General features: G+C 35.6%; 2 protein-coding genes across 4 annotated transcripts; both read left to right on the top strand.

Moving 5' to 3' along the window:
• LOC108661521 (RNA-binding motif protein, X-linked 2) lies at positions 3769-5488 on the top strand. Of its 2 annotated transcripts, none has more exons than XM_018118897.1 (4): positions 3769-4023; positions 4120-4188; positions 4960-5066; positions 5150-5488. In XM_018118897.1, exons 1-4 carry the CDS (start codon positions 3807-3809, stop codon positions 5234-5236), a joined length of 480 nt encoding a protein of 159 aa, XP_017974386.1. In that variant the 5' UTR covers positions 3769-3806; the 3' UTR covers positions 5237-5488. The 2 variants fall into 2 exon arrangements, with proteins under 2 accessions (XP_017974386.1, XP_017974385.1); XM_018118896.1 differs by having other exon boundaries at positions 4957-5066.
• On the top strand, positions 6439-13149 carry LOC18602884 (DUF21 domain-containing protein At4g14240). 2 transcript variants are annotated; one of them, XM_018119919.1, is made up of 14 exons: positions 6439-6806; positions 6929-7005; positions 7675-7758; positions 7843-7956; positions 8868-8951; positions 9109-9180; positions 9420-9487; positions 9996-10083; positions 10216-10289; positions 10387-10747; positions 10829-10875; positions 10962-11043; positions 12620-12692; positions 12987-13149. In XM_018119919.1, exons 1-14 carry the CDS (start codon positions 6560-6562, stop codon positions 12989-12991), a joined length of 1476 nt encoding a protein of 491 aa, XP_017975408.1. In that variant the 5' UTR covers positions 6439-6559; the 3' UTR covers positions 12992-13149. The 2 variants fall into 2 exon arrangements, with proteins under 2 accessions (XP_017975408.1, XP_017975407.1); XM_018119918.1 differs by having other exon boundaries at positions 6440-6806; positions 12620-13147.

The following is a 16378-nucleotide window of genomic DNA, read 5'->3' as shown; positions in this document are numbered from 1 at the left end:
CATCATTTATATATATATATATATATATATATATATATATATATATATTGATAATTGAATGTAATGTCACACGAGGATTCTTTGTATAATTATTGTTTAATTATTTTAACGTATACGTACACTTGTTCCCTCAAGTAACAGAGCATTTCCATCAACTTGTGCCATGACAAAAATATCAATGGCAGATCAGTATTGTCATTTCTAAAAAGGGATAATATAATAACATTTGGTTATTAAACATTTATTTAATGTGATGCATGAACTTTTATTATTAGCATGCTCTCTCTAATGTTTAATATCATTACGAAAATTTGCTAATATCGTGTTAATAGGTTAATTATTTTGCAAACATAATCAAAATCGATTAATGTAAAAAATCATGTCAGACAGCTGTTAATTTTTAACGGTTGAATTAACGTTTATTTTTTACCGTGGTAAATATTATAAAGTATGTGAAGATTAATAAATGAAAAAAGATAAGCAAAGGGTCGTTGCCTACTATACCATAATCTTATAGAGTAAGTTGAGGCATTTTTTTGCTATACTTCCTTTGGGCATTGCTATTTACAATGGATTGAAAAAAATTCTACGAATACCTCTAAAAATAATCAAATCATGTATAAGGATACATGCATTATTGGACGTATATATGCACCTCAAAAATACACTTTTCGCATATGCACATAATATTTTTCACAAAAAAGAAAAAAATTGGAAGCACATAAATTTTGTTTGATTGTGAAATTAGACAAAACTAAAACCAGAAACAGAAAATGAAAGATGCTAACTCATCCCTTTGTATGATTTGTGTTCTATCCTTTATAATAGAAAAAGTTAAGGTGTGAATAAGACGAGGGGGAAAGGAAGGAATACACACAGGCCACAACACACAGTCTGATTCAACTTATCACTATCAATCAATTACATGTTTGAGTATATGACAATATAAAGATCAAAGAGCAGACTACGACCTATCGTTATCTTAGTGATAAAACAAAATATCACGCCAAAACAACTTAAGGATCAAACTTGGGCGCAATATCGGTAGTGCGGTATCTTAATGGTGACTAAACGAAACCAAGGCCATATATATAATCCGAGGCGATGCATCAATATATATATATATAGATATATATATATATATATGAAACCAAAAAAAAAAAAACCAGCATGGTACGTAATTTCTGGCATAGGGGAATCTTGTGTCGTTGCCTAGGGAGTACACCATAAGGACAGGCGAACCATCCATGCGGGTGGTGCACGTACGGGGTGGTAGATATCGAGACAAGTCATGTGTGTGCTGAATAGCCCGACATAGCATCGCATTCTCTTCTCAATGGTCCTGAAAATTTCAAGTTGGCCCTTCGTTTTCGTTTACCTTACAAAAGCTACCATATTGGACATGGTTGGCCTTATGGTATTGACATTTTGTTAAAATATTATTATGTAATTTATTATTACTATTATTATTATTTTATTGGTATATATAGGACTTAGGTTTTATATTCGAGTTAGAATGTGATGGAGAGATATATAACGACGCAACTTAAGAAAAAAGAAAATCATGCTTCCATTTTGGAAGCTTAAAGTTGAACTTATAATTTTGGGTTTGGAAGCTTATTATAGTTTTGGACATGTTGGAATATAGTTAATCTTCAATTATGTGCTACAGCCGCAACTTAAAGGCTAAGGCTAGCTATACTAACATTTATGGTGGTGAGACGACTAAAGTTTAATCGAAGCAGGACACGTGGGCAGAAGGAAAGAGAAAAATGCATGTGTTTGCAGAGAGAAAAAGGAAAAAAGAAGGAAAGAAAAGAAGAATAAAAAGCATCACATCATGATCATGATGGGCGGCAAGATGTCTTGCTCAGGCCTTGAATCAAACCCTAAACCCTCCCACTTGAACCCTTAATTATTCCCAAAGGACCTCCTTGTAACTGATCAAATGCCCTTCACTTTCATCCTGACATTATTCATTCAATCTTGTTGTCTCTAGCTTGGTGGCCTTATTTGTTTTTGTACTTTTGGGAAAGTCCTTTGGATGGATGCTTTCAACCGCGAAGCTTCGCAGAAAAATATTGCTTATGTTATGTGGGAGATTACATTTTTGCACGGTGACGTCGACTGCTGGAGCTAGTCAACAATTCAAAGACGTCTATAAGTGCAAAACTTAATTGGTTTTGTTTTGGCACGGCCTTTTTTGTATGTATTAGACTTTACATCAATTTGTAGGAAGGTGATATGCTAACGACTCTCATGCACACACACACATATATATATATATTATCTCATCTTCTGCTTTTATATTATCTTCCCTACGTATTTTGTCTCTCTGTCTCTTCTATCCCTTAAATCTCACCTGCCATCTTAATCAAATCAAAATCTTAAATTTTATCCTTTAAGAGTAATATTTCGTATGAGATTTAGGGCATTCGTTTTTATATAAATATTAGTAATGAACATATATATCTCTTGTGATTCCCACTTGGGGTTGAAAAAAGGTGTGGGGCTCCGGGGTGGAAGGGCATATATATGAGATTGAGACCTTGGATATAATTCTAATCCGATTCCCACTTTCCCTCGAGAATGAATTTAGCTTAGGTTAAACCTATTGTAACTTAATTTAGACTATGGGGTTTTAATGGTGATGATTTTTCCAAATTCCAATCATAACTTTATAATTTCCCATCACATATCTTTATTATATCCCCAATGGTCTTAGGCTTTTCATGCTTAAGAAGATCATCAACAAAATTTAACATATATATGCGTCCATAACTATTCCAAAGTACTTTCAATTAGTGATTGATTAATGCATTACTTTATGTTGTCTATCTAATCAGGAATTCCCTTTTTTTTTATTATCATCATAATGAATGAATGACTGAATGGGGTCAAATTTCATCTAGATAACTCAAACATTCCTTGAGATAAGAAAGAAGTGACCAATTAAATTATGGAACTTTAGTATCAACTTGGTATTAGTTAATAACCACAACTATATACAATTCAAACAACTTTTTCTTTGTTTCATTTTCTATGTGGTAAAATCCCCCCACTTATCCTGTGAAAATATTTATATTCAATTCAACCAAGAGATATAGCCAAAATTTTGGCCAATACTTGTGGGGTATAGGCAGCCTGGATCAGGGATGATTAAACAAAAGGGAAATATATATTTTTATAATATTTTAAAAAAATTTTAAATTATTCATGCAAATTCAGATAAGTTCTTATTATTTTATTATGTTTAATTAAAGTTTTATTTTTTTATTTTACATCAAATAAATCTTATAACTAATAATTGACTAACTGTTATTAATTAAAATATCTATATCATGTGATCTTGACATAACATGCTAATATATTATAATGAATGATAACGTGTCATGATGATATTATCATGTGACATTTTCATATTCCAAGCTAGTATTATGTCAACGTCACATGAGCTTAAAATGATAATGAATATTTTAATTAAGGATAATTAGTCAATTAGTAGTCATAAAAAACCAATTAGAATCATAAAAAGAATATAAAAACTTGATTGAGAGACTATTTGAATTCTTTAAATAATATAAATTTTTTTTCAAGAATTATGTCAAAGGTCATTTAAAAAAAAAAAAACATGAATATATTGTTCCTACTGGAGAAGTAGTTTGGCCCAAGAATAGTGAGGAGGTCGGCGCTTATTCCAGCACAACATAAGCCCACCAATTTCAGGGCCAGAAGAACGTTTCCATTTTGGATAGATAAAAGTTTCTCAAAATCCAACAAAGCTTTGGGCATTTGCAGTTGTTCGGATGGCAGTATTTCTGTCATGTCAGTCGCCACTTTCTTCCTCCCTCCAACCTCCAAAACTGTCCACAATCAACTCAAAACGCTCAATCTCCATTGCCCATATCCCCAAAACATTCAGAACAAGCTACCCATCTCTGACCCATCAACCCATTTGCTGTTCTTACTCCAGTTCTCAATCAGAATCCCATAGTTCTACTTCAGCAGGAGTTTTCATCAAAGGTAAAGTTTTAAGATCTTGTATATATCGTGGATTTTTGGTGGTAATGATAAATGTAGCTGACATTGCATGATTGTTTTTCTATGTTGGTGTCTTAGGATTGCCTCAATCAACCGCTGAAGGACGTTTGAAGAGGGTGTTTTCACAGTTCGGGGAAGTCAAACAAGGTGAACATGTTTATCAAAGTTTTCTTTTTGGTTTGTCAGAATTTTGTAGCTCAAGTTTTTCTTTTCGCTTACTATGATGTTCATCCAAGAAGTAGTTCTAATGAATTTGGATAGGATTATTGGAAAATACTATGAAGGCAATCATGTCCTCTTGATATGATATTTTCCTTTAATCATAGGTTTTTCTGTGACATATTTTTCATATAATTGTGCATGAATGAATTTATAGTTATGGGGAAGAATTAGTGGCCAAACACCTTAGTAAATGCGGTGTCTAGGGGGTATAAAACATAGAGCGAAAACAAAACATTTCACCCGTCTAAAGAAAGAAAGCATGATTCTGTATTTAAACCGAAGTATTTGGTAAAATATGTTAGTAGATCTGCTGAATGTAATGATCATGGATGTGCAAATATGAGGGCCTGCAAGAAAAGAAAGGAGTTTCTACTTCTAGTTGCCCTATCTAATTAAGCTTCTCTAGTGAATACTGTTTCATTTCTAATACTGAGAGAAGACTTGATCCCAGAAATAAGCATGTCCTCAATTGACAAAGGATACTCTGATGTGCCTATGTTTCTGCTTGGAGTTCTTGCAAAATCAAAGTTGTTACTTGGTATTGGAAATTGGTGTTATAAATTTAATTTGTTAGGTATCTTTACTTTCTTATTCAAAATGTGGTGAACTGCAGATTTTTTGCATCATTGCTAAAAATTACGGCAAGCATTGCTCTCATTGTCGCTCTCTCTCACATTGTTTAATATGATCTAGCAGTCAATGTTGTCAGAGAAAGAGTATCTAAGCAGTCTTTAGGATCTGCTTTTGTTTGGTTCGATGAGGAACAATCGGCCCAGTTAGCCGTGAAGGAGATGAATGGAAAGGTAGCATATCTAGCAATTACATTGATATATACTCATGTGGCAATACCCTAACATCCTGTTCTCAAGCCTTCCAAATTGGTTAGTTTTTTGATGGCAGGTTTATTTTAGTTAAAATTGCAATGCCTGGATTGTCCAAAAATCGGGGGAGGGCAACACCATACAGATTCTAATTTTTGCCTCATTTTAAAGCTTCTTTTTCCTGGAAATCATTCTGAGCCAATAAAAATGTAAGAAGCATTTCACCTAGTGTCAGATGCAACTAACAGCTTAATTCAGTGCTTAGGGAAGCATAGTGCAGTCTTTCACTTATGGTTTCTGTTAAGAATCGAAGAGATTTTTTGTTGTGTCCACCTTTACCTGTATGAATATTTGTTACTCCTATCTGTCTTATCTTCAATAACAAATGAAAATTTGAGTGAACAGATTACAAAAGTGCAAAAGACCACATAACCATTTCAGCTGAAAGGGGAACCTGATTCGAAAAAAGAGTAATGAGTTACTCAACCCACATAACCATTTGAGTTTAAAGTATAAAATGGGGTTTTTCATTAACTGCCTTGTTAACCATCATGTCTTACAATGATTTAATCAAGGTTTGGATAAAGGTCAGGGTGCCAAATCCCACACTTTGAGTTTCCATCTGCAGGCATAGTAATAACAAGTACTTCGGGATACTTCCAATCCCAAAGACTAGCTATTCTATAGTTCATATTGGTTTGCATTCCCGAATTAAGAAAGGGAAGATCACAATGACGAAGATTACAGTGATGAATCTAAAATTTTATATGCGAAGTGATTAAAAAGTAATTATAAAAGTAATTATATTATATATATATATATTAAGTTATATATATATATATATATATATATATAATTAAAAATTAAAATTAGAGAGTCGGTTGCCATCAGTGCTCCTTTGGCTCTGCGATTGGAATATATTTACAATTGACAAATTAAAAGAAAAAAAAGGGGAAGAAAAGCTTATATTAAGACACCAATTACCGACAAACATGATGATTGTTTCATGGCACCTCAAAGGATAATGATTTTTTGTTTTTGGAACATGAAGCATGATAATATTACTAGTTATGATTTCTTTTCTTTCCTACTTTGTCCCTATATTAGGCTAAACTTTTCTAATATTTTTATACTTGCATTAATTTTCTATAACACAAATAGAAAAATAGAGAATAAAATGCGGATATATTTGAATACGCCAGCCCGCCATGGAACCATCTGCAGATCCCCGCAGTCTCCTGCCACGTGTTCGATTTTAATCAGCATCACCGTTGATTTTGTTCCCACCACTATTTCTACCGAATCCCGTGAACACACCCCACCAAACCCAACAGATCCGGCCACGTGGTCTCACCCAATTCCCTGACATTTTATTCAGCATATTCATGGACTAACCAAAAAAGGGCGCAAAAGAACAACACATTTCTGCTTTTTTTATTTTCTCTCTTTGACTCCGTGTGATTGAAACGGCCAGGATGCATCCGATAAATGCGGTGGTGGCGGCGAGGATGCTGTTGAACACGGCGGCCTCCGTCAATGAATCCGTCGGAGGTGGGATTCCGTTCGGATCTCCGTGGTGGTTCATCTACGCCGGGATTTCTTGCTTTTTAGTCCTCTTCGCGGGGATCATGTCGGGTCTCACTCTTGGACTCATGTCGCTTGGTCTCGTCGAACTCGAAATTCTCCAGCGCAGCGGCACTCCGACTGAGAAGAAACAAGCCGGTAGAATATATATTACTAAATTTATTTGCTTTGGATTTGGAATTGGTGTGAAGAAAAGATTGAATTTTTAGAATAATTATTCATTCTGAGATATTTTATTTTATTTCATTTTTTGTTTTTAGCTACTATTTTGCCAGTGGTTCAGAAACAGCATCAGCTTTTGGTGACCTTGCTTCTTTGCAATGCCGCTGCTATGGAGGTAAAACTGATTCAACAACTCTTTTCGGTTCAATTGGATATGCCTTTGAGTGAAATTATCGCTTGTTTGTTATTTGATGCAAAAAAAAAAAAGGTAGAAGGATAGATTCAAAACTTTTGATTAGACAAAGTTGTGTAGGACGAAAATTTGAAATTAGATTAGCTAAAGCTGAAGTTTTGATATAAGTCAAAGATTGGAACTGAAGTTTTAAGCTAATAAGGGAGTTCTCAACTTTAGCTTGCTGATCGCTAATACGTGTTCTTACTTGCAGCTTGTTGGACCTTTGCATGTGGCAACAGTGCAAGCCAATGACTTATACTTTTTGCTTGAATTGGATTATAGGAATGGGATTGCACTATGTTAAATAGGCTCTTATATGAAGCAATTAATCTATGGCTGCAATTATGTGTTTTTTGATATCTAGTTTTTTTTTTTATTATGCAATTAGTGAATCACAGAAACAAATATTTAAGGTAGATTGCTGTGATTAACTACCTAGTTGCTGAACATGATGCTTGTTATGAGGCCGAGGCTATCTGACAATATTATTCAAGTTGCTCTATGAAATTATCTTGAAAATTACTTGCAAATTAGTATGTATCAAATTTACTAAGGATGTTCAAGAAAAAGTTGACTTTCAATGACAGCCTTGACATTTGGAATTTGCAGGCCCTTCCTATATACCTGGATAAGCTTTTCAATCAATATGTTGCTATTATACTTTCTGTGACTTTTGTTCTAGCTTTTGGTGAGGTAGGCTGTTCAAACTTTTCTTCCATATTAGTTTGACTTCGACCTTTGAATCCTGGGCCAAGATGAGTTCCTTTTACTTTTCAGGTTATTCCACAATCAATATGCACAAGATACGGACTTGCTGTAGGTGCCAATTTTGTAGTGCTCGTCAGAATTTTAATGATTATTTGCTATCCAATAGCTTATCCCATTGGAAAGGTAAATTCAAAGTCCAGTACTTTACATTCTTGCAATATTTTCTATGAGCTGCACTCTGTTGACTCCCATGCTGGAATAAGTCATTTAAAGGCTGAATTTTTTAACTGTTCTAATAATTCCTAGTCCTGTGATACATAATATTGGTTGAGTTGATTCAGGAGATAATTCTCGTAATTAATCTTGTCTATTTACTCAATGTGATACTATTACATGGCAAACAGCACTTGAAGTCTGTTCACTAGACTCGAGTTTTATGTGGTTGATTATTAGTCAACTCCCTGCAAAAAAAGCCAGTGCTACTCATTGAAAGCTAAATAAAGTTGGAGGAAATCTCTTTTTTGGCTCCTTGGAGCTTTGAGGCCTGGGATTCTTTAATCACTATTGGCAAATTGAGTTTTTTCTTGAGTATGCCTATGGTGATCTAATGGTTCGTATTTTCCTGTCAATATATTTGTGCTACTCTTATCCTTCCTTACCTACAGATTTTCTTTGGGGAAACATAAGGTAATGGGTTTTCCCCCTTCCCAAGTAAGTAGAGGTACTGGAGTTTGACCTTTTTGTTATCCTAAAGATGAAAGAAATCATGATTTAGTATTGGGTGGGGAAGGAGGGAGGAAGTAGAAAGCAGTAGAGAAATAGAGGGAAATATTATTTCTTTTATTTACTTATATCTAGTCTTTGTTATTGTTCTCATCTTTGCTATAATAAAGGTTGAATTGTTGTGTAGAATGAAGCTTCAACATCCCTGCCTACCCTGCACACCCCCCAAAATAGAAGGAAAAAGAAAAAGGAAAAGAAGATTGAGTCTAAACATAGTATAGTCTCTGTTAGAGTTATCATGTCTTCGCAATTCTGTAGTTTTGACAGGCTATTTGAATTGATGAAGCACTATTGTTATATATGTTTTCCAGGTTCTGGATTGGGTGCTGGGGCATAATGAAGCACTATTTAGGCGGGCTCAACTTAAAGCCCTTGTCTCCATCCACAGCCAAGAGGTAAATCAATTTGAAGTCACCATACATTAAACATTATGGTAATCCTTTGCCAAAGTAGGCTAATTTGTCAAATATTATAGAACTGGCAGAAGATTGCCTGTACATCCAGTGTCTCTTTCTTCATATTGATTGTTTCTTTCTTGATTTAATTATTTAGGCTGGCAAGGGAGGTGAGCTCACTCATGATGAGACAACAATTATCAGCGGAGCACTAGATTTGACTGAAAAGGTATGCGTCACATAAAAGCAGTGTGGTTGATGGCTTTGAATCTTTATTTTATACTATATAGATTCTGATATATGGTCACTTATCTTGCAAAAATGGAATATTAGAAAGTAATATAAGCTTTAAATTCGCATACTCTTTTGTCATAGTGGCTTCACTTGGATTATCACATTCCAAACAATTTTATCGTTTTGCTTGCATCTTCAATTTATTTTTCATGTTTCATTATAATGTTTGGACAGACTGCTGAGGAGGCTATGACACCTATAGAATCAACTTTCTCTTTAGATGTCAATTCAAAGTTGGACTGGTAATTTTTGCTCCTTTTTTTATGGTATTTTAATGTAAGAAGGATTTCTACATTAATCATGATGAGTGCTAAACTTCATATTTCCATACAACCCATCACCTCTCCTAAATCCATCATAAAGAAAATGAAAAATGTTAAAAATGTTCAATTTCTTTATGTACATCCATTCACCTATCTTCAATAGTTGTGTAATGTTTTTCCTGTTCACAAAAGTATGTTGGCTTCATATGTCTTTCCTTCCACTTATCCTATATTTTATATAAATGCATTGAGCATTTACAACTACTTATGAATGGTAGATGTTTTTTGACTAGAATGTTGGTCATTACTTTTCTATCATAAAGCTGTTGTATGTGTTAGTGAAGTCTAGAGTTTCAATGAAACTGCTGACCCAGATCCTTTTGTATTGTTTTCTTGAATCCTAGTTGAAATTCTAAAAAGAATTATGTGATAAGTTTCTCGTTCATCCATCTCTCTCTGATCTTTAATCTTTAATTAATTACCCCAGGGAGGCAATGGGTAAGATTCTTGCTCGTGGTCATAGCCGTGTCCCTGTCTACTCTGGGAATCCAAAAAACATTATTGGACTTCTGCTGGTATGTGTTATAACTTAAGACTGTAGATGAAGGCTCATATCCTTCATGCATTTTGGTTTCTAAAGCTTTGCTGATCTTGTTGGTTATTTTATTTATTCTGCATCTCTAATCTTGTTTGGACATTGGAATTAGGTGAAAAGCCTTCTCACTGTACGCCCTGAAACTGAGACACCAGTCAGTGCTGTTTCCATCCGGAGAATTCCAAGGTTTCGTAATTATTCATGAATATGCTTATCATTTCTATTTGGTAATAAGCATAAAATATCCACCTATTCTGCAATTCATGTGTGGATGTTTCCACAGGGTTCCAGCTGATATGCCTCTGTATGATATACTAAATGAGTTTCAAAAGGGCAGCAGTCATATGGCAGCTGTTGTCAAGGCTAAAGGAAAAAATAAGATTCTTCCTCCAACAGTTGATGGACAAAAATATGAAGAAAACAAAGTCTCACTTGCAGACTCCCAACTGACTACTCCTCTGCTATCCAAGCTGGAAGAAAAGCCAGAGAGCATTGCTGTTGACATTGATAAGGCTCCAAGACCTGCCAATTTAAACAGGCAAGATGCTGCAACAAATGGATTGCCAATCACGTCAGAGGATATTGAAGATGGTGAGGTGATTGGTATTATCACCCTAGAAGATGTTTTTGAAGAACTTCTGCAGGTAAATTAGAGTAACTTGGGATCTTGTTTCTTTTCTACTGGTTTTTTCTTAATCAGCTGCAGTTTGTCTTTACAAATGCAGGAGGAGATAGTGGATGAAACAGATGAATATGTTGATGTGCATAAAAGGTATTGGAGTGCTAGAACTTTAATCCTCATCCAATTATTTCCAAAAGAACAAAAAATAAGAATGGATGCTATATAATTTATTGCAGAATCCGTGTTGCTGCTGCCGCTGCTGCTTCATCAGTGGCACGGGCACCATCAAGTCGGAGGTTGATTGGGCAGAAGGGAGCGGTAAGGAAATATTATTTTTAGTTTTTTTTTTTTTTGTGTGTGTGTGTGTCATTGATGGATCTGCTCCATCTGTTCTTGGTGAAATGCCAACGGTTAATAGTTTTCTTTTCTGCCAACTAATTCATAAAGAAAACGATTAAGAATAAATAACTGAGTTTTTTTGGTATTTAAAATTTAGCATCTGACAAAAAGAAAAGTGAAGAACCAAAGCACTATAAGGTAAAAGTGAAGAACCAAAGCACTATAAGATACTGTACCAAATATACCTCTTGCTTCTCTAGCTTGAATGGTCAGTATTGGAATGTGCATTTTTTTGAGAAATGGACAAGTTGAGAACTTAAAATTTTGTCCAAGTTCTTTGACATGCTCTTTTTGAGGTGGTAAGGAATTTCTGGAGAGATGATCACCACAGATGGAGACTTAGTGCAAGAGGGAGTTTTTGAGGTGAAGTCTTTTTATCGAGAGGCTGTGAAAGAGAGATCAATTGGAGGGAGTAGAAGTTTCCACGGAAAGCAATCTTGAAATCTAACCAAGTTGCTTTTCCCTCTCAAGGAGGCACCATGAAATGAATGTTGATCATTAATAACCTCCCAAAGAGAGGGAAATTTTTCAGAATAGATGCTTGTGTAAGATGTCGGTCGAATTAGTTCATTGTTCTTTGTGGCCCAAGACAGCTTTGTTCTTTAGCTTCTGCTATGTTGGGCATCTCTTCCACAGTGGTGGGTTGAATTTGTTATAATTTTGGGAGAAAGAGAGTAAATGGCTGCTAGATGCAGCCTCTGTTTTATATCTCTAAAACAGAGTAAACAAAGAGAGAAGGCCAGGCTAGTTTCATTCATATTCAACAAATATATACACAGCTTCATTAACACAAGTCATCAACAGATATAACACTTGTTAATACATGAGAAACAAGTGTAAAACATGATTATCATAGTGACATGCATAGCTACACGTAGTGTTCTTCAACACCAAGCAAAACACATACAAACATGCAGGATGTCCAAGTGGATTGTTACTTGTCATTTTGTCCACTTGACACATGCAAGCATTAACTCCAACAGAATTGGGGTGGATTTAATAGCCTGGAATGATGTACATGCTTGTATGGCTAGAAAAAGAGGTGATAGATTTTATCCTTTATTTTTTAGCTTTTGTGGACAGAAAGAATTAGAAGGGCTTTTGAGAGGTAATTTCCCTTATAAAGCTTTTAGATGCATGGTTTCACATTATTTTTTTGTAGTTGGAAGCAGCACTTAGGAGCAATGCTTAGCCTTTATTGATCTGTTACGTAAAGCTTAGCCTTTTACATGGGTTGCCACTCACTTTGTCACCTCCAGTGTTTTTCCATGTATGAAATTACAAAAGAGAAAACATATATCACCACAAAATTCATAGTGGGGCTACTAACAAATTAATTGTGCAAATCAGTTTATAGTCTTGAAAGAAGTTTGGCAATCATTAAAACTTTTGTTGCTTAGTAATGTACAAATAATTTTATTTTATGAGTACCCCACTGATTTCTCGAAGTTGCTAGAGTTTGATATTGGTTTTTCTTGTGTCTATGATTACCCAGGGAGCCCAAAGTAAGCAAGGTCAAGCCACGAAAAAACCTGCTGAGGGCGATTCAAACTCCACCAGGATACAAGGTACACCTGCTGAGGACAAGAGATGAATAAGATTATATAATTGTCAGATATTGATGCGGGTGATCCTGATGGGCTGAGTATTTTTGTTTCTACACTAAAAAGGGTGGACAAGGGAAAAAAATAAAGGCTTGTAGATTGACGGGATTGCTACGTCTAAGTGAATTTCCCGTGCATACTGCATGGTGGTTTTCTAAATATAAGCACGTTAAAGAGAAATGTAATTTAGAACTTCCATGGTTTTCAAGCCCAGGTCTTCAATTTTTTGTTTTCTTATTTTGTTATTTTGATTTTTAGGGTGATGGAATATGGAAATGGAAGCACGCGTGAGTTTGTAGAAATGCTTTGGCATCGTGATTTTGGTGTATTTTGCCTCGTGAGATGAATTATTTGTTAACTAGCCTGTTTCCGGGAATGGAAAGTAGAAGAAAGAGGGAAAACACTACTGAATTTAGTTATATCTCTGTAAATTGCTCATTCTTCGAAAACTAAAATCATCTCTCTAAAGTTTGATGGACAGACCGACAGCCAGTGCTTACTGGAGATTCCGTTTCCCCTCTCGCAAAGACTAGTCCTGAAAAGATAATTTATACTACACTCTATCCACGGCAAGGTTCTAAGAAGAATTAAGGTTACCTAAATCAATAGGAAGAACTGCTGTTGTTGTTGAGGTCTACTACAACTGATGAAATGCATTAACGATGTAGATGGATCATGTTACTTAAATCGGCAGAGTTACCATGTAATAAAAGCCTCTCTCTGAAAGACAATTGTTTTGCTCACGTCTTCCAGATCTGATCATTAGTACAATATAATTGCACGCAATTTAGGGACCATAGGTGAGCCACATAAAGAGTTGGAAAGCAATTTTTGAGGTTCAGAACCATCCACCTTACTTTACAATTACTACATTTTACACAATCTGTATACATTCTACCTAACCTAGCCACAATCTACCTCTTGCCTGATCGACAGTCAGGCATATAGCTCCACTAATTCTATCCAAAAAAACCAGTCACCATCAGAAGCAAGCAACCCTGTAGGCATATAATGCCTGCTGATTTCTAAGGGAAAAAAAAAAAAATAGTAGTTTGAGCTTTGCACTATTGAGACCTCTCTCTGGCTAACCGTCCTGCAACATATACAAAAAAGCCTAATTCCAGCTAACCTTCAAAACTTTTACTCCTCCCAACGTAGAAGCAGCACCGTGCATCTCCATATAATGTAAAATCGCGTTCTCTGCTCCTTGACAAGCCTCGAACACCTTTGCCATAGTCGAAGCTTGGGGATCCCTGTCGATTTTGGGCACCCAGCTGCCATGTTCAAGCAGAAACTTGACATAAAAGGGTATAGATAGAGAATTAACCTTGTTGGTTGTGTATATGAATTTTTAAGCCGGTTTATTATGTGGTTTCTTCATGGAACATGGAATTATATAGAGGGGGAAGGTATGTGATGGACAATGTGTGGCGAGTGACAAGTGTTGGCTCCTAAGTGGGTTACCATGGAGAAGGCCCCATTGAATCAAAAATGACAAGGCAGACTCCCATCAGCTTGTCTGCCTGACAAATGAACCCTGGAAAAGGACTTGCTAAAGCTATAGCTTATCCTAAATTTTTTGAAGGCCCTCCCCTGTCTGTACAAGGCTCTCATTTGTCCCATTGTTTGTAAGATAACATAACTAGACCCACCATCTGCCAGGATTCCAGGATGTGCTTGGATGCATTCTTTTAGATGTTCCTTCATTTCGTTTAGATTAATGGGTTGAATATTTTTGGAAAGCCACACTGCCACACGCTCTATTACCCACCCACTAGGGGTCACAATTAGGTGGAACATCTTCACTTGATTAGCGCCACAAATTATGATTCTTGGGTGCCCAGATCTTTGTTTTTCCTCTTTCTGTCATCAAACAAGAGAAAGAAACTCTTCCGCTTTTAAGGTATTGCCAAATAAGTACCTTATAAATTGATCAAATGAAGCTAATACGGCTTGTATAATCATATTGTTAGGACAAAGCTGTTAAGTGCCGAATGCCCCTATTTAATACTTTTGGACATTATCTCAAAAAAGGAAATCATTGCAAGCTTGTACGATGCACTAAAATAGTCTCTTGCTAATTAGGTACTAGGCAAGGATAAACACGTACGGTCACAAGAACCAAAACCTTTTTGTATTAATTTGAAGAATGAAGCACTGAAGATCATATGCCTGCGAAGTGCAAAGCATTCGTGCAAGCTTTGCAGAAAGTCAACCACACAATTGAAGGGATCGTACAAAACAAACAAGTACAACACTAGCAATAATTCTCAACAAGAAGTCCTTCATAGAGAGAGAGAGAGAGAGAGAGAGTGCAAAGTTCAATCTTACAGTCTCATGATCTATCCTGAAATCTCATCCGTCTACATATTCAATAGAAGCAAAATCAAACAACTAGACAAGCTAAGGAGAACAAATGAAAGGAAAAAAAAATGAATTTGTCAACGAAAACAAGTAATATTTAAGACTTCTCAGAGCCATCGTACTATTTGTACGAGTACTTATGCCAACAAAGAAGCATAGAGATGCAGACTCTCATGATATAGAGCTTTCCTTTCTGTTGCTTCACCATTCTCCTCCACTTAGCAAATCTCTTGCCCATTGTTTTCCAATTAGTTCCCCTAATTGCGGCCAAATTTATTGAGAATCCTAGGTAGTATATATATATATATATATATATATATATATATATATATATATTTATCAACCAGCCAGGTAAGGGATTTTACATGCAATTGTAGAGTTCCAGGGCTTCCACGAGGGTCCACTTCTACCATCAAACATATCAGTATCACGTGCGCAGTTCTCTCTCTCTCTGCATAGATTCAACTTGAACAGTTTTGTTTATCACTTACAACCTTGCCGGGCACTGATCATTGCCAAACTTTTCAAAGCAGTTCCAAGCATCGAGCATCAACCTTATCTTGTATAGTTCACAAACCCCACATTTTTATCCTTTTCTGGACACCATTTTCCCATTCTTTAAGCTAAGGCCTAAGAAAGGACTTGCTGGAGACCCCATCACTGACCCCATCAAATTAATGAACTCATCAAATGAGGCTAGTAAGATCTGGTATCTCCTCTCCCCAGGGACATATATTGCCGAGTTCTTTCCTGGACCGCTGAGGCTCTTGGCCTAACAGCATGGATATGCAGGTGGTCTAGAAGTCTTGGATTCTGATTTTTTAGGACAACATGATGATTTGGGTTTGGCTGGTTCCCTTTGCGTATTGCTATCACTAAACTCTCGTGACTGGAATATTGAGAATACGTCCCTTACATCAAAGACTCCCATGATCTTATACATAATGGTTTATTATCTGTAATCACTAATTTTTTTCAGAATGTTAAGGTTAGTTATGACTCTCTTAAAATAGTCTGTACGGTTTATATGGATAACTCCAGGTTATCTTTAGGCTTGTTTGTGTAGTTTCAATCTTCAATATTAGTTTCTTAGTAGGTAGAGTTTCCTCCAAGGGAGCACACAATCGGCCTCATTGGTACATCTGTATACAAGCATATTTGCAGTTAGTGTATAGCTATAATTAGGGTAATTTCTAGCTTGATCCATGTCCCAAACTAAAAGCAAAACAAAATGCTAATTTAACTGTAGGTCAACTACATTAAACACATCCTAAAAGAGGATTGTC

Source organism: Theobroma cacao, chromosome 4 (assembly GCF_000208745.1).
Source record: "Theobroma cacao cultivar B97-61/B2 chromosome 4, Criollo_cocoa_genome_V2, whole genome shotgun sequence".
Taxonomy (NCBI): domain Eukaryota; kingdom Viridiplantae; phylum Streptophyta; class Magnoliopsida; order Malvales; family Malvaceae; genus Theobroma; species Theobroma cacao.
The sequence above is the reverse complement of the archived record's forward strand: the minus strand, read 5'-3'. Positions and strand labels throughout refer to the sequence as shown.

Bases quoted from the DNA above. Each gene is read 5' to 3' on its own strand.
- LOC108661521 (XM_018118896.1), top strand. From the start codon at position 3,807: ATGGCAGTATTTCTGTCATGTCAGTCGCCACTTTCTTCCTCCCTCCAA. The intron at 4,024-4,119 runs GTAAAGTTTTAA...TTGGTGTCTTAG, and splicing joins AGCAGGAGTTTTCATCAAAG to GATTGCCTCAATCAACCGCT. The intron at 4,189-4,956 runs GTGAACATGTTT...AATATGATCTAG, and splicing joins GTTCGGGGAAGTCAAACAAG to CAGTCAATGTTGTCAGAGAA.
- LOC18602884 (XM_018119918.1), top strand. From the start codon at position 6,560: ATGCATCCGATAAATGCGGTGGTGGCGGCGAGGATGCTGTTGAACACG. The intron at 7,759-7,842 runs GTAGGCTGTTCA...TTTACTTTTCAG, and splicing joins TTGTTCTAGCTTTTGGTGAG to GTTATTCCACAATCAATATG. The intron at 8,952-9,108 runs GTAAATCAATTT...TTAATTATTTAG, and splicing joins TCTCCATCCACAGCCAAGAG to GCTGGCAAGGGAGGTGAGCT.